At 46.1% G+C, this 16,752-nt stretch overlaps 1 protein-coding gene across 6 annotated transcripts in view; it reads left to right on the forward strand.

The window, feature by feature from the left end:
- Nucleotides 1-15,923, forward strand: part of mcmdc2 (minichromosome maintenance domain containing 2) — a 196,078-nt gene extending 180,155 nt beyond the window's left edge. For 5 of the 6 annotated variants that reach the window (XM_038809519.1, XM_038809521.1, XM_038809520.1 and 2 more), the window contains 2 exons: nucleotides 15,199-15,308; nucleotides 15,472-15,923. In XM_038809519.1, the coding sequence (XP_038665447.1) occupies nucleotides 15,199-15,308; nucleotides 15,472-15,638 (277 nt within the window). In that variant the 3' untranslated portion in view covers nucleotides 15,639-15,923. Of the gene's footprint in view, nucleotides 1-15,198; nucleotides 15,309-15,471 lie in introns of those variants that run through there. The other variant, XM_038809525.1, reaches the window with a different exon arrangement.
- Nucleotides 15,924-16,752: the final 829 nt, after the last annotated feature.

Here is a 16,752-nt window from a genome sequence, read left to right on the forward strand (position 1 = left end):
CAGGTTAAGAGAAGAGGAGAAATCAAAGACTGAAGATGAAGTGGAAATTCAATTATCAGATACGAATTTTGATCAGATGGTTAAAAAAGAACAAGGGCGCAAAGGAGGATGAGGCGGATATTTTTAATTCAGGAAGAGTTACAACAGAAAGATATAGAAATAAATCAGAAAGCATATACGGAAGCGGAATCTGAGTATATACCAGAGTGTTATTACCGTAAAAATGATGTCTTGATGAGAAAATGGAGACCTTTACATATGCAGGTGGATGAAAAATGGGCAGACGTTCATCAAGTAATATTGCCAGTAGGGTATAGAAAGGAGGTGGTGCGAGTTGCACATCAGGTACCAGTGGGAGGTCATTTGTGAATAAGGAAAACTCAAGCTAAAATCCAAAAACATTTTTATTGGCCTGGACTACATGAAGATGTAATTACATTTTGTCAATCACGTCATACATGTCAAATGGTAGCGAAACTTCAAGCAGTGATAAAGCCAGCGCCCTTAATACCCATTCCAGCATTTGAGGAACCATTTACAAGGGTCCTAATTGATTGCGTAGGACCGCTTCCTAAAACAAAAAGTAGGAATCAATATCTTTTGACTATAATGGATGTGTCTACTAGGTTTCCAGAGGCCATTCCAGTATGTAGTATTACAGCTATAAAGATTGTAGTGGAGTTACTTAAATTCTTAACTCGATATGGACTACACACAGAAATACAATCGAATCAAGGATCAAATTTTACCTCGAGGTTATTCAAAGAAGTAATGGATAGCTTAGGAATAAAACAATTTAAATCAACTGCGTACCATCCAGAATCGCAGGGAGCTTTAGAAAGGTGGCATCAGACATTAAAGACAATGTTGAAGGCTTATTGTCATGATTATCCAGAGGATTGGGATAAAGGAATTCCATTCCATTCGTACTGTTTGCAATTAGGGATACATCTAATGAGTCAATCAAATTCAGTCCTTTTGAACTAATTTTTGGTCATGAGGTAAGAGGACCACTTAAATTGATTGAGGAAAAATTGGTGAGTGAGAAATCGGAAATTACATTATTGGATTACATGTCAAATTTTAGGGAATGATTAAATAGAGCAGGTGAATTGGCTAGACAACATTTGAAAGTTGCACAAAATGCGATACAATGGGTAGCGGACAAGAAATCCACGTTCGTAGTTTTGCCAGTGGAGATAAAGTTTTAGTGTTGTTACCAGTGGTAGGTGAACCTTTAAAAGCTATGTTTTGTGTACCTTATCAAATTGAAAGGAAATTAAGTGAGGTAAATTACGTGGTAAAAACACCAGGTAGAAGGAAGACTCACTGAGTGTGTCATGTGAATATGCTTAAAAGGTACTTTGAAAGGGAAGGAGAGAAAAAGGAGGTTTTAATGATTCTAACTCAAAGTGACAAACCAAATCCAGATGACTGTGAATTTGACATACCTCAAGTTAAATTGGAAAAAGAGGATGTTCTTCAAATTTGGGATAAATTGTTGTGTTACCTTCCAAAGGAAAAACGGACAGACCCGAAAGAATTATTGATATCACATGGGCAAGTTTGTAGAGATAAATTGGGAAGTACTAAAATGGCTATACATGATGTAGATGTGGGAAATGCTATTCTAATCAAACAACATCCATAGAGACTGAACCTTTTAGAATTGGCACAGGTCAGCAAAAAGATTGAGAGTGTGCTTAAAAATGGCATAATTGAGGTGGATTGCAGCCAATGGAGCTCACTCATAGTGATGGTACCAAATTCAAATGCTACCCAACAGTTGTGTGTGGACTATAGAAAGGTTAATGCAGTTACAAGAACAGACTCTTATCCTATCCCACGTTTGGCGGATTGCATTGAGAAAGTGGGACAATCAGCTTTTATTTCCAAACTGGATTTACTTACAGGTTACTGGCAGGTACCTTTATCCGAAAAGGCAAAGGTGATTTAAGCTTTTGTGACTCCAGATGGTATATACCAATTCAAAGTTATGCCATTTGCCATTAAAAACGCCCCAGCCACATTTCAACGGTTAACTAATAAGGTTGTTTCAGGATTACCCAACTGTGCAGTATACGTTGACAATCTAGTAATTTTCAGCCAGACATGGAAAGAACATTTAAAACATCTGATGGAGTTATTCAATAGATTTCAGGCGGCAGGTTTGGTAATAAACCTAGCCAAATGTGAATTTGGAAAACGCCAAGTCACTTTCGTTGGCCATACAATCGGGCAGGGTCAATCAAGAAGGATTCCAGTTGGAGGAAGAAGGAAAAAAATGGACTATATTATTACACCTGTTTGTTTATACCTATATTATTAGGTCTGCGTTGGTTTTTTAAAAATGAAAATGTATATTTACTGTGTGCATATCTTAAAGGATAGTGAAAAGGTTAAAAATGAAACCATCTTGAAGTTGATGGTTTATTTTTTTCTTGGGGGGAGGTGACGTGAAAGTACCTTTAAGAAATGGGTGTTTGTAAATGGGTGTGTATATAAATATCTGTAGTGAGAGTACCTTTAAGAAATGGGTGTTTACTGCTGCAGTGATGTCAGAGAGTGGGTTGAGCTGGGCTGTGTGTCAGCTTTTTACTTTTGCTTTAGGCTTTTTGCTGCAGGGTGGGTTTGGTTTCATTTTAGTTTGGGAGAAGCTGCAATCACAGCAGGATGTGTGTGAATCTCTGCAAGCTTATGAATGTTCATTTGCTGATTTAAATGTGGTAACTGCTCTCAAACGCGAATTTAAACCTGATCTTTGTGTTAAAAGGGTCTTTTGTCTGCTGAATGTTGTTTGGGAATTTAGTAAGGATTACTTAGTGCTGTATTCTTTGGGGGTTGTATTTGAATTGATGGTTGCTAAGATGTTCACTATGTTTTAGAAAGGTTAACTTGAGTTCATAGAATAAACATTATTTTGCTTTAAAAACTTCTTTTCCATTTCTGCTGTACCACACCTGCAGAGTGGGCCGTGAGCACCCCATACCACAATCTATTAAAAGTTGTGGGTCAGGTGAACTCCATGATATACTTTGGGGTTCTCTAAACCCTGGCCCATAATAATGGTCTTAAGGGAGGTCCCAGAAAGTCAAGGTGCATATGGCTTCAAGAAGGTCAGGTCAACAATGTGCATGGGGTCATCAATATTAAAGGTTTCAGGAGGGAGGACAGAGATGTCAACATGGTTAATGATCGGTTCATGGATAACAGGGAGAGGCTGGATAGTGATAAAAGGAAACATAATTAGGCGACAGTGAGAATGGAGGACCTGGGAGAGACTTGATGGGTGATAGGGGAAGGTTGGAGGCTAGACTCACACATAAAGGTTTGCAGCACTATTCAAAATCTCACATTGTAATGACATGGCTCGAAAATCAAACAAGGAAAAAAATCAGTCAGGGAGGGGTCTCAGGACATATGGAAGGAGTTCAGCACAGTAAATCTTAGCCTATTGAAGGGGAACCCTAAAGCTGTCTTGCTCAAACTATGGAGAGCATTGAGTCCTGCACTCAAGAGTCTCATGCATATTGAATGAGCTTGGCTCCTTTACTAAAGACATGCATTCAGGTGAGAATTCATTATATTTAGATATTATAGTACATATGGACTTAATTGACATCTAATCCTTACAGGTGCATGTCAGAATGCATGCAGGGTCCAAGAATCAATGGCCACGTCAGCTGCACGGAGGCAGCATTGCTCTTCGAGCCTCCACATACCCAGTGCATTGGTCATGGCATTCAGGGTTTGCATGTCATGGCTTGTAGTCAGGAGATAAGTGTAAGATTGGGTGCCAATAGTGTTTTGGTGTGGCTGATAGTAAATACCAAGCTGCTCAAATCCCAAAGGGAAACTGGAAATGGTTGCCAATATTATTTTTGTGATTTGTACATTACGGTGAAAGGTTCTGAAATCAGGAAATTCCGTCCCTGGCTACCTATGATGACTTTATAGTAAAGTAAACATTTATTAAAAACTAAAGAAAAATCAAACAAAATTACACTTAAACACAAGAAAGGCTTCACACAGTAAACAGTACTTTAAACAATTCCAAAAGACCTTAACTACCCTCTGGACTAACCTTCCCCTTTTCTGTTTCGCAACAATCTTGATAGATTTTTAAATCTATAGAATTCCAGTATTTTATGCCACACACCCCACTTGTTCTCTTCCGTGTCCTCTGGGGCTGACAGCAATTAGTCCTCCATCTCTGGTTTTGGTCACACTGCCTTCTGAGAGATAAACCAGCTATCTCCTTACATAGCTTTCTATATTTCCTCAAATGTGTTCCTTCCCTTTGATTTCCCTATTGTTTCTTTAATCTCTGAACTAGTGTTTTCATCCAGAATTGGTTAAACTGCTTTTTTACTTAAACTCTCATGCTTTAAAAAAGTAAACTCACCCTGTGCTGGATTCTCCATTCCTGAGTCTAAGTGTTGACACCGGGGCAGGATTTGTGGACTTTCACAACAAAACTGGTGCCAAACCTGGACTGATTCAGCAACTGGAGGGGCTAGCACCAGCGCCACATGGAACATAATCGAATCCAATGAAAAACGGCCCGTGAATCGCCGGGTGCGTGATTGACACTTGGGAGGCTGACAAGTAGCAGCCGCACAAACATATTACAATCTCCATATGCACTCATCCCTGCCAACAAGGTGGCACTGGTTGTGCTGGAGTGTGCCCATACAGCTGATGGGTCGGCTGGAGCCAGAGCACACCTAGGGGAGTGGCCTGGGGGGGACGCCTGCATGATCCGATGCCCTAAGTTCACAGTGGGCTGTTACTGCATGGCTGCCTTAACAGCTGCGGCAATGGTGTTCCGTGCCCGTCTACCCCTACCTCACAGCCCACGTGACCTCCCCCTGGCCCTGGAAGAAGCCGCCTGGCCAGAAGCACAACTGTCAACAGCCACAACATCGGTTTCACGATTTTTAAAAGCACATGTGAACCTGGCCATTGGGAACTCTTCCGGAGAGAGCACAGGCAAATCAGTAGCATGAGCATCGTATGTCAGCTTTTGCCGGTTTCTGAGTTGCTGCACCTTTTGCAGCACTGGGAGGTGATCCAGATCTGGTAAATGGATGGCCGGAACAGTGGTCCACAGGTCTCGATTCATAAGGAGTTGTGCTGGAGACATACTGGTGGACAGAGGGGTTGCCCTGTCCGCCAACAGCGCAAGGTTAAAGTCAGAAGCTGAGTCCGCAGCCTTGCAAAGCAATTGCTTCACGATATGGACCCGTTTTTTCGACCTTCCCGTTAGATTGTGGGTAATGCAGGTTGGAGGTAATGTGCTTGAACTGATACAGCTTTGCGAAGTTGGACCACTCTTGGCTGTGGAAGCAGGGACCGTTGTTGCTAATGACAGTGAGCGGAATACCATGCCTGGCAAATGGCTCCATGCAGGCCTTGATGACTGTCCTTGATGTGAGGGCGGACAGTTTCACCACTTCTGGGTAGCTCGAAAAGTAATCGATGGTGAGCACATAGTCACGCCCATTGGCGTGAAAAAGGTTGATTCCCACCTTACACCACGGAGAGGTCATGATCTCGCGTTGCTGGAGTGTTTCTTTGGGCTGAGCAGGCTGGAAACGCTGGCAGGTTGCACAATTGAGGACCATGTTGGATATGTCCTGGTTCATTCTAGGCCAATAGACAGCCTGCTGGGCCCTGCGCCTGCATTTCTCGACACCGAGGTGTCCCTCGTGGATCTGTTTGAGCACTAAGCTCTGGAGGCTGCGAGGAATAACGATACAATCTAGCTTGAGGAGGATCCCCTCGACAACTGTTTGGTCGTCGATGACATTAAAGAACTGAGGGCATTGCCCTTTCTGCCAACCATTTGCAAAGTGATGCATGACCCGCTTCAGAAGAGGGTCCTTGGCAGTCTCTTATCGAATGTTGACCACTCTCTCATCTGAGGTTGCTGGCACACAATTGCACCTGTGCCTCAATTTGGCGGATGAAGTCAACCTGTTCACAAGGCGAGGTGATGGCACGCAACAGGGCGTCCGCAATGATTAGTTCTTTGCTTGGTGTGCAAACCAACTCAAAATCATACCTGTGGAGTCGAAGGAGAATGTGCTGAAGCCTGGGCGTCATGTCATTGAAGTCCTTATGAATGATATGGACTATGGGTCTGTGGTCAGTCTCTACTGTGAAGGTTGGTAGACCGTAGACATAGTCATGGAACTTTACTATGCCGGTTAGGAGGCCCAGGCACTCTTTCTCTATCTGAGCATACCTCTGCTCAGTGGGAGTCATGGTCCTTGACGCATAGGCCACTGGAGCCCAGGACAAGGAGCACCGCACCAATGCCGTCCTGGCTGGCGTCCGTGGAGATTTTCGTCTCCCTCTCCGGGTCAAAGGACGCTAGTACCGGAGCAGTGGTGAGCTTTGCCTTTAACTCGAGCCACTCTGCTTGATGTGTGGGTAGCCACTGGAAGGCAGTTGACTTCTTCACCAGCTGCCTGAGAGCCGTGGTGTGTGGTGCGAGGTTGGGAATGAACTTTCCCAAAAGGTTAACCATACCGAGGAAGCGCAGTACCGCCTTCTTGTCTTCCAGGGTCTTCATGGTGTTGATGACCATGACTTTGTCCGAATCTGGTTGCACACCCTGCTGGGATATTTGATCGCCCAAAAACTTGATTGATGACATGCCAAAGGAGCACTTGGCCTTGTTCAACTTGAGGCCGTTGGCATGGATGCGTCAAAAGACATGTTTGAGGTGAGATGTGTGTTCTTCTGGGGCTGTTGACCATATGATTACATCATCCACGTAAACCCACTGATGGAACCATCAATTCACTAGACACGTGCTTTAAGATATGAACAGTGGTTTTAATCTACTTACAACAGAGCCAGCCTGTTCCGCGTTGAACTCTCGATGAACTGAACGACTGGCTCTGAGCATTGGTATTTATACAGCAGTCCAGGCGGAGGAGTTGTGGGCGGAGCCAAGGGTGGAGCCCTGTACAAACTCCTAAGCATTCCCAGCGCTACACCCCCTAGTGGTCGGGCAACACAACTGCGCTTACAAATGCATGGTCTCATGTATATACAATACAGTGTGAATTACGGAGTTACATTCACCACACCCGCACACCCTAAATGCCCTCCAGCATCTGTTCCATGATCCTGTGAAAGATTTCAGAGGCTGAAACGATACCGAACGGCATGCGGTTGTAACAGTACCTTCCGAAAGGTATTAAACGTGCAGACCTTCCTGCTGGACTCATCCAGTTGTATCTGCCATAAACCACGCGATGCATCTAGCTTCGTGAAGAATTTGGCGTGTGCCAACTCACTGATTAGTTCCTCCCGCTTCGGGATAGGGTAGTGTTCCCGCATTATGTTCCGGTTAAGATCTTAGGGATCGATACATATGCACAAGTCTCCTGAGGGCATCTTCACACAGACCATCGAGCTGACCCAGTCAGTCGGTTCAGTCACTTTAGAGATTATACCCTGGCCTTGGAGTTCCTGCAGCTGCGCCTTTAAACGTTCCTTCAGAGGAGCCGGCACCCGGCGTGGTGCATGGATCACAGGTGTGGCATCAGGCCTGAGTAAGATTTTGTAGCGGTACGGGAGTGTATCCATCCCATTGAACACATCCGGGTATTGTGACAGGATTTTGTCAATGTCAGCCTGAAGATTCACATTGGCAGAGGACATAGCATGTACGCGCTGCACGAGATTGAGTAGCTTGCATGCACGGGCACCAAGCAGGGAAGCCTTGTCAGGCTTGACGATTTCGGATTGCAGTGAGGCATTGATGGTCTTGTTGGTGACATGCAGCTGACAAGATCCTAATGCAGTAATGGCATTGCCATTATAATCAAGAAGCTGGCAGGCCGGCGGAAGAATTTGTGGTCGCCTTTTGATGTGATCAAGATCTGCTTGAGATATGAGATTGGCTGAAGCACCAGTGTCCAGCTTGAACTGGATGCTGCATTGGTTAACGTGAATGACAGCACGCCATTCGTCCACAGAATCCATGTTGAGGATAGATAGGCGTCTTGCTGAATTTGAGGAGGCGTAGTCACATGTAGTAATGATGCCCACACGATATGGGGACGCCAGGCAGTCGTTCTCTGGATCCGTGGTGCTACCAGGATCAGAATTTATACATAGAATTTACAGTGCAGAAAGAGGCCATTCGGCCCATCGAGTCTGCACCGGCTCTTGGAAAGAGCAGCCTACCCAAGGTCAACACCTCCACCCTATCCCCATAACCCAGTAACCCCACCCAACACTAAGGGCAATTTTGGACACTAAAGGCAATTTAGCATGGCCAATCCACCTAACCTGCACATCTTTGGACTGTGGGAGGAAACCGGAGTACCCGGAGGAAAACAACGCACACACGGGGAGGATGTGCAGACTCCGCACAGACAGTGACTCAAGCCGGAATCGAACCTGGGACCCTGGAGCTGTGAAGCGATTGTGCTATCCACAATGCTACTGTGCTACCTCAAATCCAGTAGCACTTGCTGCACATATCGAACGCGTTTGCGTTGGAACTGGGATCGCCGGCCCACAACCGGAGCAGACCTGCACAAGGCTTTCCACAATTTAAACATCGCCTGCCTCTTGCAGGCATTGCCACTTTAAGTGGGCGGTGCCGCAGTTTGGCCACGTCATGACATTCACGTCATCATGCTCCATGCGTCGTCACACATGCGCAGTGCGGTCAGCCGGCATTCGCACCTGCGCAGTGTGGTCTTCGGCCCCTTTGTTCTCCTGTCCCTGGTCCGCATGCGGACTCCGGGAAAAGCGCGTGAAATGGCCGCCTTCATCTATACTAAGTCTCCGCATCCGGGCGATGGCCTGTACACTCTCTGCCTTGTAGAGGCAAGTTGGTTCTGTTCGGCCGATTTAAGGTGGGAATAGCGACTTTGCGCCTGTTCATGCACTTTACACGTCTCGATAGCGACTGGCAGGGTCATGTTTTTTATTTTTAGGAGCTGCTCCCGCAGGGCGTCGGAGTGGACGCCAAACACGATCTGATCCCTGATGAGGGAATCAGCAGTGTCACTATAGTTGCAGGACTGCGCTAATATACGGAGATGAGTTAGAAAGGATTGGAAAGGCTCATCCTTACCCTGAAGGCGTTGCTGGAAGACATAGCGCTCAAAGCTCTCGTTCGTTTCGACTTCACGGTGACTGTCGAATTTGGCTAAAACATTCTTGAATTTGGTCTTGTCCTCGCCGTCGGCAAAAGTGAGTGGGTTGAAGATTTGGATGGCTTGGTCCCCCGCTGTCGATAGGAGCAGAGCGATTTTTCTGGCATCGGACGCATCCTTGAGGCCCAAGGCCTCAATGTAGAGACTGAACTTCTGCTTGAAGACCTGCCAGTTGGCGCCGAGATTGCCGGAGATCCATAGCTGTGGAGGGGCCTGGATCTTTTCCATGCCGCTGGAAGGCACTTGCTGGTCGTCACTGAATTATTCAAGGTAAATCACTTAGATGAAGTAGACTCCTGCTATCATGTCGTGTTGTTGACCCTGGGGTAACACGAACTGCAACTGGATGCAGTTAGACAGGAAAGCAGACACCAAACTTATACGTTGGTTCAATACGATTTATTGAACTTCTGTAACAAGGCACACAATTGCTGTGGGTTGACACTCTACTACTCTAAGTGTACTAAATCTAACTAACCAGACCAGACTAGCTCTGATCCACGTGTAGAAGGTGCTAACTGATATATACACACTGACTGTCACAACAGTTGTCACCAGTGGAAAGAAGCAGAGTGCTGATGCCTCGTGTGTTTTATAGTTGGAAGCCCCCCTCTAGTATTCTGTCTAGTGATTGGTTGTATTCTGTCCTGTGAGTTGATTGGCTAACCTGGGTGTCTATCACTGCCTGTCTTTACCTCATGATGTGCATGTGTGCATATTATGACACCTTACAGTTAAGTGGATGGGTTCATCAGGATGAGTACACAGCTCTGACACCACACACTAATTCCCCTCCAGCAGACATATCAAATGTCATCCCAATTGGAATCAACTTTCATTACTCTGTGCCATGCATGGGAAGATTGGAGACTGACAAAGGAATAATGTTTAAATGCAGAAAATAAAACCATGCTTCTTGGAGGCATGAAAGCTATGGTGTTCAACAATAACAACTAACTTTACCAAATCCTTATTATAATAAAATAAAGGCCATTGCAAAGTGCATTTGTGTGAAAAGACTCCAATATTGGTCGCAACATACATACACAGAAGTGAGAAATGGGACTGAAGATTGGCCTTGGACTGAGGGTAGGGGGGTGAAGGATTGCATGTAGCTCTATTTTTTATAGCATGTCATTATATCTCATTATATGTGCTAAATGAGTTGAAGTTGCCTATTTGGAATTGTGGAGGTGTGGGGTTTAAGTGGGGTGCTCTTTCCAAGAGCCAGTGCAGACTCGATGGGCCGAATGGCCTCCTTCTACACTGTAAATTGTATGATTCTATCTAAAATGATGGCTCTTTGGCGTTTGCGTGTTTACACTGGGATTGTGTGTTGAAGGGGACTTCTATGTTTTCCTGGGACCAGGCAGAGCGGGAGGGGATTGGAGGGGAGTGGGGCCTGGGCATTGGCCTCCACACTGACTAGCTCAAGCTGGCCAGTGAACGGTAGTATGGTAGGGGGAGGGGCTGTGGGCCTCACAGGTATCGAAAGGCCTAGGAAGTGTGAAAAGTGGGGGGAGAGGACCAAGACTGCGAGAGGTGTTTTCAAGAAGATGTGGATGGGGGAATTCTGGGAGGGGGGAAGGGTTCGATGGTAACAATGGGACCAGTGGGCAGAACCCGGAGTTATGAGGATGGTGGATAGGAGGGACGGCGGATGAGAGACCCTGCGTTAGTATAGTTACGTGGAATGTGAGGGGTTTGTTGGAGGGAGGTTTTCAGTGTCACCTTGGGGATAGTGCTCATGAACTTGGAATCAGGGCCCCAAGAAGCCTTTTTCGAATTGTCGGACCAGCTCGTGCGGCAGGCGGATGCGGGGGCCTTTAGCCTTCACCTCGCTGATTGCCCAGAGGTGGGTCCTGTTGGGGTGGAGGTCAGCTTCTCCATCTTCTGACATGGCTTGGTGGGGGGACCTACTTGAACTTCTTTGACTCTCAGGAAGGTGAAGTCTCAGCTGAAGGGGATGAAGGAAGGGTTGCACAATTCATGGGGGCTGTTTATTATGCACTTCCGAGAAGTGATTGCCATTGAACATTATGGGGAGGGGGGTTGGGGGTCGGTGGTATTGTTGTCTTCGTGTCTTTTACCTGGAATGTAGGGGTGGATGATTAGGTCTTATTTTGAGGGGGGGCGGTTTGTGTGTGGGGGTTTGTTCTTGTATTTGTTTTGTTTGTTTTTTCTTTGATTGTTTATTGACGAAAATGTTGAAAATGAGGAGAATAAAAAGATTTTTTTTTAAAGGCATATGGCATGCTTGCCTTCATTGGCTGGGGCATTGAGTTTAAAAATTGGCAAGTCATGTTGCAGCTTTATAGAGCCTTAGTTAGGCCGCACTTGGAATATAGGGCCAGATTCTATGATTCTGAGGCTACTTGCGGAGGATCCGTGACGTTTTACGTGGAACAAAATCAGCGCTGCTCCCTCACTGATGCTGCGACCGGTGGGAGGCTAGCAGCCACGCACTTAAAACTCCCAGCCTCCAGAAATAAACGGTTGGAGAATTGCCGGGTCCGTGGCCGCGCATGCACTAGGCGACGGCCTGCAGCGGTCACTCCGTATAACATGGCACCGGCCGTGCAAGGACCCAACCTGCCGGATAGTGCCGCCCCCCCCCCCCCCCCCCCCCCCGATTCCGTCGTAAGAAGGGATTCTTCGGCCGATCGCTGATTACGAAATCGCCGTCGGATAACGGAGAATCTCGCCCATGGTGTTCGATTCTGGTAGCCACACTACCAGAAGGATATGGTGGCTTTGTAGCAGGTACAGAAAAGATTTACCAGGATGTTGCCTGGGATGAAGGGCATTAGCTACGAGGAGAGGTTGGAGAAACTTGATTTGTTCTCTCTGGAACGACAGAGGTTTGATTTGATTTATTGTCACGTACCGAAGTACAGTGAAAAGTATTTTCCTGCTGTTGAGGAAATGTACACAGTACGTACATAGTAGACAAAAAAGAATAATCAACAGAGAACATTCACAAATGGTACATGGACAAACAGTGATTGATTACAGTGCAGAACAAGGGGCCAAACAAAGCAAATACATGAGCAAGAGCAGCATAGGGCATTGTGAATAGTGTTCATACAGGGAACAGATCAGTCCGAGGGGGAGTCGTTGAGGAGTTTTGTAGCTGTGGGGAAGAAACTGTTCCTATGTCTGGATGTGTGGATCTTCAGATTTCTGTACCTTCTGCCTGATGGAATGGTCTGAAAAAAGGCAATGCCTGGGTGGGAGAGGTCTCTGATAATACTGTCTGCCTTCCTGAGGCAGCGGGAGGTGTATACTGAATCAGTGTGGGGGTGGCAAGCTTGTGTGATGTGTTGGGCTGAGTTTACCACACTCTGCAGTTTCTTGCGATCTTGGACCAAGAAGTTGCCATACCAGGATGTGATGCAGCCGGATAGGATGCTCTCTATCGCACATCTGTAGAAGCTTGTGAGAGTCGATGCAGACATGCCAAATTTCTTTAGCTTCCGTAGGAAGTAGAGACGTTGTTGGTCTTTCTTGACTGTTGCATCAGCGTGAGTGGACCAGGACAGGCTGTTGCTGATGGTGACCCCCAGGAACTTAAAGCTATCGACCATCTCCACTTCAGAGCCATTTGAGGGGTGACCTGATAGAAATCTACAAGATTATGCGGGGCACGGACAGAGTGGAAAGTCAGAAACTTTTTCCCAGGGTGGAAGAGTCAATTACTAGGGGGCATAGGTTTAAGGTGTCGGGGCTTGGTTTATAGGAGATGTACGATGCAAGTTTTTTACACAGAGGGTGGTGGGAGCCTGGAACCCGCTGCCAGGGAAATAGTGGAAGCAGATATGATAGTGACTTTTAAGGGGCGTCTTGACAAATACATGAATAAGATGGGAATAGAGAGATATAATTATTGGAAGGGTAGGGGGTTTTAGTTCAGGTGGACAGCATGGTCGGTGCAGGCTTGGAGGGCCGAAGGGCCTGTCCTGCCCTTTAACTTTCTTTGTTCTTGGTTCTTTGATCCCCCTGTGAACATAAACTGGGAGGAAACTCTGAGGAATATGAGGAGGTCCACTATCTGGACGCATTTTGGGTGTGAGGTCCAATAGTGAAGTCCCACAGCCAACAACCCACACCTCCTCCTCCACACCACAAATCTGGCACCCCCCCCCACACACACACACACCTGCACCGCAGAGCAATCCCCATTGTCCAGGTGCCCCCCTTCCCTCAAGTATGGGGGTTCCCCACCCGCCCAACCCCCCTCCCCCAGGACCCCCTAATGAGAGAGACCCAACTCATAGATTCCTGTAATAGGGAGACCCCTCCCCAGAGACTCCTTCAATCGGGAGACCCCCACCCCGGACCCCTGTAATGGGGAGAGCCCCTAGGAACTCCTGCAATTGGTAGACTCCCCTGCAGGGACCCCTCTAATAGGGAAACCTCTCCCTAGGAACACCTGCAATAGTGAGACCCCACCCAGGAACCCCTGCAATAGGGAGACCCCCAGGGATGCGTGCAATAGGGATATCCCCTAGATCCCTGTAATTATGCCCAATGACACCTACAATAGGGAGACCCTCCCCCAGATACCCCCTAACTAAAAGGACCCCCTCACAGCGGCCCCTGACTAGAGGGACCCCCACAGGACCGCCCAAACTAGAAGGGACCCTCCCCACAGAGACCCCCTAACTAAAGGGACCCCCACAGAGACCCCCTAATGAAAGGGACACCCAATTAGAGGGACACCCACAGACCCTCCCACTACTGACCCCCCTCTCCCCCAGAAAAAAGATCTGGAAGTTAGAGAGCAGCCCAGACAGGGGCAGTGGAAAACAACACAGCTGTAACACTTACCTGGAGGTTCTATGTGTCCATTCCTTGAAGGCGAACAGCTGTGACCTGCATCTAGACCCTTCAGATCCATTGACTGCAAGCCATTCATAGCTTTCTAGTAGTGAGTTGTGATTGACAGCTTCTACAAGCCAGCTGCAGCCTTAATTCATTCATCTCCCTTTATGGATCAGTGACTCTAAGTGGTGAAACGCCAATGTTTACAAACTTTGACCACATAAAAGAGAGGCAAGTCCATCCCACGCACTGTGTAATCCAAGCATCTCTGTGGTGGGTCCTTTTAGTCAGGGGGTCCCTGTGGGGCCTCCTGCAGTTAGGGGGTCCCTGTGGAGGGTTCCTTCAGTTAGAGGTTCTATGTGGGAGTGTCCCTCTAGATCGGGGGTGGGGGGGTTTCTCCCTATTTATGGAGTCTCGGGAAGGTGCTCTCCCCATTCATGGGGTTCCTGGGGGAGAGGGGGAGGTCAAGTAGAGGAGGAGTGGGCAGGTGGTGCATTTTGGGGGGGATGGAAGGTGGCCCTCAGATGGATTTTGTGGGCAACTTTCCTAAGGGTTTGCACGTCAGGGCCACGCTGGTAACTACCAGATGTGATCCGCGCCCACGTGATTCCCAGCTCAGGAGAGAATCACAGAGGACCGGAGACTCTGATGCCGGGCCTTCACGCTGGTGAGCAGTCATGAACCTCGATCAGGCACCGGTGGGGGGGGGGGGAACGCGACGCCCGATTCTCCCCCCCATTGGGATGGAAATTCCAGTCCTGAGTGTTTCATCGTGCAGGTTATCACTCTTGTCAATCATTTGATTAGATAATTGTATTCTCTTTTAAAATTATGTATAATTTTAGTTTAGAGTTGTCCATTGTGCACAAACCTTGCAGGGTATTATTAGTTATTGGCCGAAATTCTCCGGTTGTTGCGGCTCACTTTTCCTGCTGGCAGTACACCCACACCCATGGGGTTCCCGGTGGTGTCGGGCGTTTTCAATGGAAAATCCCATTGACAAGCGGCAGGAAGATATAATCTCGACGCCAGTAGACGGCGCGTCACCAAGAAACGCGTGGCTGGGGACTGGACATTGTAGTACAACAGTGAGAATGTGTGAAGTTTTGCAGCTAATCCATTTTTGTTGGAACAAGTTAATTTATTTATGTTTTAAACTTTTGAATCTTTTCCTAATTGACAGAATGTCTTTGTCTGAAACACATGCCAAACTCAGCCTGAGAAACAAAGTATTGGAACAGGATGCTGTCATTGCAATCTTGCTATATGAGATTTCCATCACTGCAAGGCATGGTAATGATGGCTGCATCACTTTCAAAAATAGTATCAATTCTAGATTGTAACTGGAAAAGAATAATACATTTTAAAGGGTTAGAAAACCCTTCAAGAATTGTAAACTTATAACAATATCTGGTACATAATCATAAATTTAATTAATTCATATTAATTTCTGTAGGTACCTCAGTGTTATGTGTGGCTCCTAATGCAGCGTTTCCATTCGATCTGTGTGATGAGCACAGCCTAAATCAAAGAGATGCATATTTGGTACAGTTCCATCAACAACTGTTACAGTTCTGTTCTACATATGCCCCTGGGATGTCTGTGCACTTTCCTGAAGAATAACTTGAAACAGAGATTTATCTGCAGTGCACTGTGATTTTGCCATCAACACTGCCATACTATTATTACTTTTCAGTAACCGTTTGTATGAATGTTGAAATTGAATAAAGATCAACAAATACACAAAAAAACACAAGTTTTTAGTAAAAATAATAATATAAGTTGTTGAATTATGTTACTTAAGGGACCCCCACAGGGCTTAATATAGCATTATATAAAATGTATATTGCTGATACTTAATATTTTTATTCTTCTAATACTTTTGTAGGAGACAAACCTCCTGAGTTAAAGAACAGAAAATGATAGTAGTAGCTCTAATGTTTGATATTAAATATAAAGATCCTTTGCTTAGCATGTGTGTGTGATTATTTTTACAATATATAAGATTACATTATATCCAGAAAATTATATCGGGACACTGACAGGGAACATTTGAGGTGGGTGGATTTCCAGTTACCACAAGCTAGTTTGGTATCACCACTCTCTCCCCATTTTAGCTCGCTTAAACTGTGGAAGCTATTATTATATTCTCTCAAGGAATATATTTTTGTTCAATAAATCAAACCAGAAAATTCCTAAAATTATTTTCTTATACAGCATTCTGTAATGAACATATTAATGTACTTGGCAAGATTTCTGTGACTTTTTTCGGTGTGAATAAAATTCTACCATAGATGTTCCCTGGGTTCAGTAGCATCAATCACTCCTGCAAGTGGTCTGAGATATTTTGTGGCAGTTGAATCACAACAGGATTCTCCGCCGGCGGGATTCTCCGTTGCGGTGGTGGTGCACCCACGCCCACAGCTTCCCAGCGACATGGGGTGGCCACACTGGGAAACCCTAATGGCAGGTGGTGGGAAAGAAGAATCCCGTTGCCGGCGAGGGTCGCTGCCCAGGAAAACGCGACTGGCAGGCCGTGGAATCCATCCCTTACTGATGCATAGCAGGACCTGGGAAAACAATGAGACTCCTTTGTGATCTGGATTGGATCTGTCTTCAACATGTGTGTCTTTTCAACTTCACAACTGCAGACCACATTACCATTTATGAGACAAAGTTTGATTTGATTCATTAGCTTTATTTCACAGTAAGATGAAACATATCGTACAATATGATA

This window comes from Scyliorhinus canicula, chromosome 10 (genome assembly GCF_902713615.1).
Source record: "Scyliorhinus canicula chromosome 10, sScyCan1.1, whole genome shotgun sequence".
Lineage (NCBI taxonomy): Eukaryota > Metazoa > Chordata > Chondrichthyes > Carcharhiniformes > Scyliorhinidae > Scyliorhinus > Scyliorhinus canicula.